Source organism: Cyanistes caeruleus, chromosome 3, assembly GCF_971803275.1.
Source record: "Cyanistes caeruleus chromosome 3, bCyaCae1.hap1.1, whole genome shotgun sequence".
NCBI lineage: Eukaryota > Metazoa > Chordata > Aves > Passeriformes > Paridae > Cyanistes > Cyanistes caeruleus.
This window is the reverse complement of record NC_141703.1, coordinates 84,656,194-84,668,199: the sequence shown is the minus strand read 5'-3', so window position 1 is coordinate 84,668,199 and position 12,006 is coordinate 84,656,194. Positions and strand designations below refer to the sequence as shown.

Below are 12,006 nucleotides of genomic sequence, written 5' to 3'. Positions count from 1 at the left end.
TTTGATTACAAGGAAATCCACAGAAGATAATCTGGCCCGGCAGAAAAACATCAGGACTAAGTCACTGTTTGAGAGAAAGAACAAACTTCTCCATTGAGCTGAGGTAAAGGAAAGGATTCAGACATGGTTGTAACCTGTTGATTCAAAGTAAATTAGGAGTCAGAAAACTGGTGTTTCAGATCACTGAGCTGAATGGGAGCTGTGTGTTATTGCCAGGAGGCAAAACCAGCATTTTCGTTACTTCACAGCATCATCCTGCTTGAAGGGCATCACTTTGACCTGGATTGGATATTTGACCATCAAAGCAGTGTGGTTTCAGAATAGCCTCTACAGCAGTGAGGAAAAAAATTACTTGCTGTTTCAAGATGAAGTTCATTAATTTTGGAGAGGATAATATAGCAGGATTGCTGAGATAATGGATGACAGAACTGAATGACCTAAAAGATTGCTTATAGTCCTATACTTTAATACCTGTGTTCAATTCATGCCAAGGACTCATCTTTGCAGGACCATGAAACAAAAGCCTCCCAGAGAAGCACAAGACAACTGTTGAACATCTGAATTTACTGAGGGTGGTGAGGCACTGGCAAAGGTTTCCTAAAGAAGCTGTGGCTGCCCCATCCCTGGAAGTGTTCAAGGATAGGCTGGATGGGCTTTCAGCAACCTGGTCTAGTGGGAGGTGTCCCCCTCTCAGGGTGGGTAGGAACTAGATGGTCCTTATGGTCCCTGCCAATCCAAACCATTCTATGATTTATGAATGCTATGGGAGAAGCCACAGTAGCGGTGGCCATTTATTCTCACTACACAATATAAACACACCATTTGTATTTTAGCACTTTGTTAAATACTTGTAGAAGGATCTGATGGGATAAGCATCAATATGTCACTGGCATCCATGGCTTTCAGGAAACTATCTTTACCTGGTATGAGATTTGTCAGCACCATGCCCTCTTCAATGAGTCATCCAGGATACTGGCACATGTCACCTGTCACTGGCATCTGCTGTGGAAGGTCTCTCCTCTCCTTAATTATTTTGCCTATTGAGTGTCAAGTTCTTTTATGTTTGCTGGCATTTGCTTAAAAACCAGGAACACAACAGATCTCTTTAAGCAACATGTTAGATGTGCTTTTTGTGGAAGAGGCATGATAGAAGGTTTAGTTGATCTTAATTGGCTTTTGTCAAACACAAGAGTCTCTTTCTTACCCATTCCTTGGTTCCTAACAAGTATTTTTCCGGGTGCCTGTCCATTAGGCTGTGTGACAAGCTAAAAGCCAGTGAAGGGTGGCAGTCTGGATAATGTGATTTTCAATGAGGCAGAATTTTCTCCCTTAGCTAGTTCCATATGTATTGCATTGGACTTATCAGCAGTGTCTGCTGGCAGTGGCTCGCTGTGTGCAGTGCTGGGGTTTGATGGCTGGTCTGATTACCCAGTTACAGTAATAATAACCTGGATGCACTTTGGCCCTCGAGCTAGCTCTGATCAGCTGATAGGGCACAACTTTATTTTGCATTCCAGCTTAGACAAAGAACTTGCACACCCAGGTAAGCTGAAGTGGGATAGCAAAGTTACCACTTATCACCCTGCTCCAGGGCAATGGTATGTGAATATGTTCTTATCACTGAGCACTCCTCTGCTTATCCCTCTTTCATGGAGGCTAAGCAATCTCAATTGCCTCATATTTCCTGAGATGTTCTTCAGGGCAGCAGAGTCTGCAGTCTGTCAAAGCCCCAGATTCCCACTTGCACACATTCCTTATGTGGCAACTGCTCCAATCTCTTCCTGATTTTGTTGATTGTCTTGGAATCAAACCTAATTATGGAAAAGAGCCCTGCTATCCCACAGACAAGTGTCTTTGGATGGATGACTTTTGTGAAAAGGGAAAGACGTATCTCATGATGCTTTGCAGCAGATTGTAGAGGTTAGGTTGGACTTTTGTGTTTCCTTTCTCATATAGGCACAGTTCCAGTGCTGGGAGCTGGCTCCTGCAAACAGGCACCAAAATGGATAATTCACATGTTATGCGTGTTAAGCCCAAGGCCTTGGCTTGCTTTGGCGGAAGACTCCTCTCATGTTTCCATAGGAACATAAGGGAATTACAGCCTTTCAGCATATAGCTCGAAGTTCAACCTCACAGTTACTGAGAGGAAACAGCTGCTGCCACTGCTGCCAGGTAGTGTTGCAGATCCAAACCTTAAGTTCTGAGATATGAAATACATACACTATGAAATCATGCTGGCTCCACTTGCATAAGCGGAGATCTCTTACAAAACAAGGCCTTGTAGCACCATGTGCATCACACCAGTGAGCTGTGCTGATAGAAATTTGTGATGTGATGACATTTGCTTGAAATGTCAGGACCTTGTAGTATGAAGAGGTGACAGCACAATGTTAGCTACTGGGACATGGTGAGTTTCTTCTATAAGACAAACCACTAAAAGTGATTGCATGGTGCACATAGCTCTAGTTAGGAAAAGGGCAAAAAACCCTTTTAACTGAAAAACAAGGTGGCTAAAAGAAATCCAGATTTGGACCTTTCTTCTCTGACTGGATGCTGAATGACTGAGTAATAAAACGGCAGATAAAAATCAATGTCAATAAGTACAGAGGAATTCACAGGGGAACGGGAAAGCCTAACTACTCATACACACTGACAATCTGAAGAAGAGCACACAGGAAAAAGATTCTGGAATTCTTGTGAAAAGTTTTCTGCTAAGATCAGTTTGGTGCTATGCACTGGTCAAGAAGGGAACTACAAGACAGCAAAGGTTAGTAAAGACACAGAAAAAAGAAAACAGTGGTTTGGCCTCAAAAGGACCTTTCTTTTTCATGACCTGGCTAAAGAAATTGTGGAAATTATTAGCACAGGGTTCCTGGAATAACAAAACTAGGTGCTCAGGAAGGTTTCTAAGCCAATTGATGCTACTGTATAAGCACAAGTCTGGTGTAACCCCTTCAGAATGTCTCCTAAATGCTGATGACTAGCATCTGGAGTGTTAGCACAGGAACAACACATTGCCCCTCTCCCTAAGTGTCTTTTCTGGCCAGAGTAAAGGACAAGAAATTTTATTCAGTCAGCCTCTGGTCTTCTCCAAAATGGTCCTATTATTATCTGACCATAAAAATGTTAACAGATTGTGGAGGGTTGGTTTCCTCAATTAATTCTGTCGAACTCTTCAACACTTAGTGAACAACTGAGATTTTGTTTACACATTCAGCAGGACAGAGTGAAAGAACCAATCTGTCCCCAAATTAATTACTTCATTTCACATTGGTGTTACAGTGCTAAATGAATGAGATACCCCCTCCCTCCCCACATGCCTTCTGAAACCTTCCTCCTATTGTGTCAGACTTGTCATTGCAATCTTTCCTAATTGCAAGCTCCTTAGTAATTTCTCTGCCACAACATTTTCCTGAGAAGAACCAATGGTGAGTACTCAGATGAAAAGAAATGCTCTGACAAGCTGGAGTTTTAATTTTTCTTTAGATTGCTTGTAGAAGAGGATCATTATTAGCAGATGATAATTAGGAAGTGGTAACACTTTAATTTGCAAGGATATATTGAAATTCATTAGCATCTGAAAGCTTTGCTGTGCTCTGTGGCAAATGAATTGGACAGATCAGACTGGTTCCTAATAGCTATGATAAATACCCTGACCAAACCACTGCCACCCCTATTTCATCTGTGGATCTATCTGTCCTGTGTTCCTGTAGCCTACATTTATTAAACAAGCCAAAGATGGGTAAAGTGTGAAATTCCTGGAGAGTTTTACCCCTCCTGATGTCTTTTCTAAGCTGATGGTCTAAAAGGAGTTCTTCCTTCACTGGGGTGAGACAAGAACCTCTGCCCAGAAGCTACTTCAGAGAAATGTATTGACAGGAGAAGGGATAATGGTTCTGAACTAAAACAGGATGGATTTAGATTATATATTAGAAAGAAATCCTTTCCTGTGAGGATGGTGAGCCACTGGCACAGGTTTCCCAGAGAGGCTATGGATGTCCCATCCCTGGCAGTGTTCAAGGCCAGGCTGGATGTGGCTCTGAGCAACCTGATTTAGTGAAAGGTGTCCCTGCCCATGGCAGTGGAGCTAGAACTGGGTGGTCTTTGAAGGTCCCTTTCAACCCAAAGCATTCTATAATTCTATGAAATTATCCCCTCTGAACTCAAGGGAGGTGAGAACTGGAGGAAGTGATCAAAACAATTGGGAAAGGTCTGCTGTTCAGAATGTGCAAGAACCATTCTGAACAGTGTCTGCTGCAGTGGGGACCTCATCCTTCAGGCTATCAGATCCAGGAAAAGACCAGTGCCCCCAGAACGTGGTTCATCCCACCTTGAACATGTCACAGAATGAACCACCTTCAGGTTCTAGTTTCTTTCTTCTAGTTCACTAGTTTCTTTCCACTAAGAAGGGACTCCAAAAAAACCTACTTAGACCAGATGTTTGACTGGTCCAAGAGGCTAAAGGCTTATGCAAAGGCATATGTTGACAGCTCACGACTATTTCTCCAGTCTTAATGAATTGTTGTTTTTCATCTGGCAGTAAGGTATCCCTCTGTATTTTCCACAAGCTGCAAATACCAGCTAATTAAAATATCATGAAAGGCAAGACTTTTATTCCTTATGTTATTTGAAAAACTGCAAAGATGTCCTTAAAATACAGAAATCCTACTTGGCATGAAGCAATTATGTTCACAGCAAAAAAAAAATAGCTTTAGGCTTAAAAAGTAGCATCCTGTGAAGAGCAATGATTCTTGAAAAACTGACTTTCCAAGTCCTTCCCCAGCCAACTGATATCTCTATAGCTACAGAGTAGTTTTCTAATTTCCTCTGACCATTCCCTTATGAGTGTTTATTTGCCTGCCAAGACACAGAAGCAGAGGGTCACTTGAGATCTACTGGTTACTTATACAATAAATCAATTTTATTTTGAACTATTATGAAATACATGAGGGAAGAGCATTTGCTAGATTCTTCTGCTAGGATGAACCACTGTGAAGGTATAAACAATGGTGTCATTACACTGTCAACGTGAGTTTTCATGTTCATCATTTATAGAAGGGTCTGGGGAGTGAGTCACACCTGCCACAGCCGTTGCCTCAGCAGAATTTGCAAAGTCATATTACAATCAGATCAGGGAACACTGTTTAGGAACTTTCTATTGGCAGTGCCAGCTTTTTGCATTATTATTTTCTTGTTGTCATTTTGCTTCATGTCATTTCCTCTTTCACCCTCAATTTACTTCTGTTTTGTGAAATTTTGGAGCTATGAGGAATGAATGCATGAATTTTGCTGTTATATGATTGAGGTGGAAGAATGGCCTCCTGAGAGCTTCAGTTGCCAACAAGAAGGATTTCAGTGCTGAAAACTCTGAACTCCAGAGCTGTTTGCTATAGCAAAGCAGAAACATAAGTCATCTAAACCTTGTAACATTCGCACACGGATGGAAATGAATAATATCCCTCTTATCTTGTACAATGGAGAACAGAGGACCAACAAAAGTGGTGGGGTATTTTTTTGCACTGATTGAACTTCAAAGAGGTGCAGAAAATTGGATTACAGATTTCTGGATTCCCTGATCTCATGATTCATCTGCTGGACTGCCTGTATCTCTCTGCCCAAGTCACTTAATTTTCTTTTCAGTCAGCTTTCTCATTTCAGTGAGACAAATTCTACAGTGCAAACTGACCACCAGTTTGTTCCTTCACTATACCTATGCTTCTGGCAATACTTTAGCCCAATATAATGGTTAACTCATGGAATTCTGGAGAGCTTGGAAACCATTCTGGACTCTTTGAATATTACAGGGATAGAAGTCTGGGTTTTGATGCTTTTTGGCCAAAAAAAATAACAGGTTATCCAAGGTATATTTTTCTGCATTCTTGCCAGGAAAAAAAAATAAAAATCACAGCCAGACCTGACGCAAAAGCTCATTAAATCACTTTGGGTTTCTTGGATTCTGTAACAACAATGTCATCTCTATGTGATGAAAAATAACTTCCTGAGAATGATGAATTGTGGAATCACTGAAGGGCTTGGGTTGGAGAAGACCTTAAAGACCATTTAATTTCAAACCCTTGCCATGGGCTGGGACTCCTTCCTCTAGGAAGGTTGATCAAAGCCCCATCCAACCTGTCCTTGAACACTTCCAGGGATGGGAGAGCCACAACTTCTTTGGGAATCTACTCTTAGTGAAATAATTTTCCATAAAATCACAGAATGGTTTGGGTTGGAAAAGACCTTTGAAAGTCATCTAGTCCAAACCTGTTGTCATGGGTAGGAGCACTTGTTAAAGGATCCCCAGGTTTTCCTGAGGGGTTGCTTTACAAAGAGGCTGGGATAGGCTTGGCCATTGTAGTGGTGAGGAAGGAGGGAGCTACCACTCCCTGATGCAATGAAAAAGAAAACCTGCAGCACATTGATGTCAAAGCCAAGAAACTATAAATAACTCCTTGCACTCTGAACAGCTGTGCAGGAGATGACGCATAACAGGCAAAAATGCCACGTCTCAAAAAAAATTCCTGCACAGGTGCCCTTCTCAGCCCTCTTCACAAACATGGTCAAAAATCTGTGTACATACAGTGCCTTCCACCTCATTTCTATCCTGTCCATGTCATCTCTGTTCCCCCATATGTTTGTTTTGTTTTTTTTTTTTTGGGGAGGGGGAGCTGTGGACAGCTGGGAGGAATGACATCCTCCATCTGCAGATCTTGTTACCTTGAGATTGCCAGACTGAAGTCTTGGCTACACACAGGACTGCATATGTTTGGCCAAACCTGTTTTGAACAATTTAGTTCACAGCCATGAAGGCTGTGTGATGCTTTTATTCTGATTCAACTGTGCTTTTATCACATTTCAGTATGTTGGAACCAGGTGAAATTAAGCTGAATTAGACCACTCCCATATCAAAGTTAGTATCCACCCCCTACAGGATTTAAGCTGGATGCTGTAATATATAATGCCAATGTCTAAACAACTCTTGTGTATCTTTGAGCTGCATGCTAGTTTTGCTGCCCTTTTATATATATATATATACATACACAGCAATGCTTATAGGGCTTTTTTTTAATCCCAAGAAAGCCTCAGTCAACTGAATGTTAGTGAATCCTGCCTAGGTTGGGAGGGACCAAGCACTGTTAGTAAGGAGGAGAAGTGACTCAATGGGTATAAAAGTGAAGGGTGGATTTATTCCATTTCCCTCTGGACACATGCCCATCACTGAACCCTTCTGGTTTGGCATTTCTCCCAGCCATGTGAATTTGAAGAACCATGATGCGACTAGATGAGAGTGAGACATACTCACTTATTTCCAGGAGAAAGCCCTTAGGATGTGTTTCAGAATTGGAGAGGAGAGCAATCTCCAGTGTGACTAAACAAGCTGCTTTCAAAAAGCCCCCTTTAAAAATGCCAGTGGAGAAGAAGCAGTCTCACCCCTGGGATTTGTAAGGGTGGCATCAGTGCCTTTGCCTCCATCTCCACAGCGGGTATCATCAAATGGGAGGCACTGATCCCCAGTTCCAGCCAAGACCTCTGAGTTCTTCACAATGTCTTTCACTGACGTGGTTGACTTGATTTTATAGATACGTCGGCTGTTGGTGTCCGAGAGGTAGATGGAGCCGGTGATCGGATCTGTGGTCAAGTAATACTTATGAGCTGGGCTGTGGCTGAAAAACAAGGGGATGACATTATTAATTTTTTGGATGATGTGTTTCAAGTCAACAGGCAATGCGAACACTTTAGAGAATAAAAATGCACAGGGCAGAAAGACTGGGAAAGTGAAGGAGTGCTGTTTTGGACAAGGTTAGTACATGGTGAATTACAGCACAGGATCCCAAGCTGTATCCACTAGCAATCGCTGTGCCTGGTGTGCTCTCTGGCATGGAGGGAAGAAAGTGAAGGAAAGGGCTCTCTGAACCAAAACCATGCCAGGAACTACTACAGGTTGAGTTCCAGTGCCTGTGTTTGCTTTATTTACTTGTTATAGAAAGTGGTGTTCGTGCAGTGCCAGGAAGTGAAGGGAAAACAGAGGACAGAGGGAAATTAATTAAAAAAATAAAAATAAAAATAAAAAAAATATCTGCCCTCCCAACAAAGACTAATACAAACTCCAAAAGGAGACTCCCTGTATAAAGCACTTGAAGATATACCCTGTAATGTCACTGCATCTAGGCTCATCTGGTGCTCCTGCTGACTCCAGCAAAGACTCTAAAGTTGTGTCCTGCCCTCAGGGTGATTAAGGGAATCCTGCCAGTGAATTCAGCTGGACCTCAATGATGATAGAATCAAAATAATTCCCCAAGTAGAACATTTTTCCCCAGATAAAGCATGACTTGGTATTAGGCTGAGGAACCTGAAAATCAGTCCCTTGTTGAACATGCTCTGCTCACTGTTTCCTTGCACACAGAAAGGGTGGCTGAGAAAATGGGATGAGCAAACAGAATGATAATACTTTTAGCTCCATGACTGCAACATTAAATGAGCCCAAGAATGAAGAAATTAATAAACTAGAATGCACTTTATAGAAAGCATCCAATAGTACTGGCCAGAAAAAACCCAACCAGATGGGTTTAGACAAAATTTAAACAATTGTCTTGCAAGGACGTTACCTGTATTTTAACACAGATACTAAAGTAATTCATATCTTCTATTAAAATTGTTGACTACTAGTGTGTATTGAGCTGCATCTTTTCTAAGCCTGAAAACAACAGGTTACACTTTTAACATCTGTCCCAAACAAATTTATTTTCCTTTTAAGAAAGCTTAAGTAGTAAGTAGAAGAAGTCTGAAAAATATCTACTTTTCTCCAGAACACCTACAATCTGCCCAAACTCATCAAGTCCAAAGAATTCATAATAAAAACCTAGGCCACAGCTCACATTTTTGCACTTAATGGAATTGTTCCAGGAGAAGTTGACTAGAAACTTAAGTGTCGATCACAGTTGACTCTATTCCACATATAGAAAATTTCTCTCAACCTTTACAGTAGGAAAATTACCCCCTCTTCAGACATGTGAAAATTACTGAGTTATTCTCTTCTTTAAAAAGCAGTAAATTGGTTCTTCATTCAAATTATTTAATACTATGGGGGTGGGGGAAAAGAACCTTTCTGATTTATTCTGGAATATCCCTTGTGATTTAGCCTATTAAAGTCTGAACAGATTTCATCTCCAAAAATGACACTGATTCTTGCTAAATAAAATGCTCTGACCTTCAAGACAGCTCCAGCCTGACAGTTCAGTCTCCATCTGTATTCCTTCCCAATGACAGCAGACTGGGAGGGTATTATTTCATTTACCTGCATGTCACTCACACTAAGCAAGTGGCTTCAACTCTGGTGGAAGAAGTTCCCTGTGGGAATCCATCATCCATTTTGATCAGGGACTTGCATTTTCTGCTGACTGTCCTAACAAAGCCTTGCTGAATGTCAGTAAGCTTTTGAGCTGTTCATAATCTCTATTTTGCATGAGAGGTGGACAAGAGGAGGACAGTTTTAATGGCACTTTGCAATCCTTTACCATCTTTGACTGGCAAGCACAGATAACTTTCCCTGAGTTTTAGAGCAGGCTATGTGCAGATGGGCAAAGGCAAATGACTTACTCAGAGACGGAGAAAAATGGGGACAGAGAGAAATTCCTGCTCCCCTCTCCCAGCACTGTTGTGATTTATTTTTGGATTGCACAGCCTCACTCTGGTGGATTTTATTATTGATTACAATCTTCTGTGAAAAAGAGAGTTCTTGAAACAATTTTCTATTCCCAGATCTTGTATACAATAGATGCTGAAACAATCTGTTAAAAATGGTCAAGCTGGAATTTACCCCCCTGGACTCTGCCAACTGTTTTCAGCACTGCAGAGAGATAGTATCATGCTCTGCCCTGGCATGAATTGCAGAGTCTTATACACTGGAGAGGTTTTTTTTTGTCACTTTGAGATCCTTCAGGGTGAAAACTGCTTAAATAAACATATGTTGGTCACATAAAATCTCCAAAACTGCTTCCCTTTATCTGTGATAGTGAATGAGCAGTGGAGCCAGGAACATTGGGGATTCACTTTCTATTTAAAGCCACAATCAACAGGCAAATCCAAATGGTAAACTGGACTGGGCTGAACAGCAACTGAAATAAATATGCCTGGGGTGAAGTAGAGAAGGCTTTTTCCCCCCTTCATCCTCTTATTTCTCAGCTATGTAACAGCCCAAAACAAAAGACAAGACTTTTTACTATTCGAAAGACTTGATTTGCTATACTATTTGTAGTCTTAGAATATTTATCCCCCATGCTGGCACAGCCACTAGAAAATTACTGTGGAGGAAGAGCTGATTTCCAATTCTGAGTGTTCCTTGAGCTATTACAGTTTTTTTAGAAGAAAACCTGAGCAACACATTGATATTTTAAACCCCCTGAAGCAATAACATGGAAGTTGCAGTGATGGGATGGGCTGATCCCTAGCCAAGAACTGACACTCTGATGGGTATTAGAGGGCATGATAGTGTAGTCACTGGGAATGAGAACAGTTTCATGGCTCTGCAAGCCAAAATGAAATGGAGGTGATACTGCTTCCCTGTATACTTGTGACACAGATGTGCTGAGAAAGCACAGGGAAATCTTCCAAGTCCAAAGTGATCCCACTTGTTTTTGGGGTTGTGTATAGTCTCTTCCATACATCTGCCTTCTCCTTTTTATCATTCTCATTGTCTGGACAGGGTAGTGCCAATACCATTAATGCAGCTCTGCATTAAAAGATTTGGACTCCATTTTAAAGTGTTTGTGCTTTATGTGATTCCTTACACACAGGCATAGGAAAGAAACGGGATACAAAATTGGGTGAGCTGGCAGAGGCATGAGGCTTGGATTGTGGATTGTTTCAGTTGTACTATGATACATGCACAGCCTTTGAAAAAGGGCTGGTATTTTCCCTTTGGGCCCAGAGCCCATGTTTTGGAGGAGTCCTGGGAAGGAACCTCCTGCTCTAGAGTGGGAAGCCAGTCTCTATGGAATAGAGATGAGAAAAAGGAGATGGTCCCTTTTTTCAGCAGGTTCCCCACAAAACATCAACACAACAGACTGTACTTTATTAGTGGTTTCTGTAAAATGCCAAAGGATTCATATCATCAAGCTTTAGATAGTTACAAAGTGGATGCTTACATCAGAGATGCTGCCTTAATTCCCTTTACAAGTGGACAGAAATATCACCTTTTTGGAGTAGGATTTGTCTGACTATTTTCAGCATTTATCTTACAAGAAGAACTGTATCTTAGTTTCTCAAGTGCAAGGGCATCTACCACCTCAGCAAAGGACAACTTCTGTTGCTAGTAATAGTACAGCTCTGGCTCCCACTGTGGTCAACAGACAGGACCAGTCACACCACCAAAATTGGTTACCCACAACCACTGACCTGGATAAACCCCTGGGGTTTCCTTCGATATGATGTCTCTGTTTAAGGACAAAACCATCTCTTCTTCTGTGCCAGCTACTCTCTTCCCCTCTGAGCCTTGCTGGCTATGCACATTTGCTGGTGACTAAAGAACTACCAAATTCCTGCAGCCAGGAGTTTTTTTGCCAGTGGGTCTGTGTTTCCATGGCTCCATGCTGAGCACCCTGCAGCTCAGAATCAGACGATTTAATTGTGTAAGGTACTGGTCCTATTTCTCTGAGTTAAACTCAATAGATTAATACCTAAGGAGGCCACACAGTGCAATGAGCTGAATTTACACTTGGTCTTTCAGTGTCTGCAGTTTGTGTGTGATGCCCAAAGCTCTTCTAGTGTGACACACTGGACAATAAAACTTTATAACAATGCCATAAGCCAAGCCAGAGACTGCAAGAGACTTTTATATGATCCTAGAGCTGTTTGCTGAGATACCTCTCTTTGTCACTAATTGTAGACATCTCTCTACAGTATGAATGGAAAAAAGAAAGAAAGAAAGAATAAATTTAAGTGTGACCACTTTGTATATTTGCAAAACAGCAGTGCCTCACTGCCCTCCATGTTCCTGCAGAGAAGGCATCA

The 12,006-nt window shown here is 41.6% G+C and overlaps 1 protein-coding gene across 5 annotated transcripts in view; it reads right to left on the bottom strand.

Annotated features, from left to right (window-relative positions):
* Nucleotides 1-12,006, bottom strand: part of TENM4 (teneurin transmembrane protein 4) — a 1,355,518-nt gene that overhangs the window by 44,822 nt on the left and 1,298,690 nt on the right. For all 5 annotated transcript variants that reach the window (XM_086882312.1, XM_086882314.1, XM_086882313.1 and 2 more), the window contains one exon: nucleotides 7,429-7,661. In XM_086882312.1, the coding sequence (XP_086738438.1) occupies nucleotides 7,429-7,661 (233 nt within the window). The remainder of the gene's footprint in view (nucleotides 1-7,428; nucleotides 7,662-12,006) is intronic.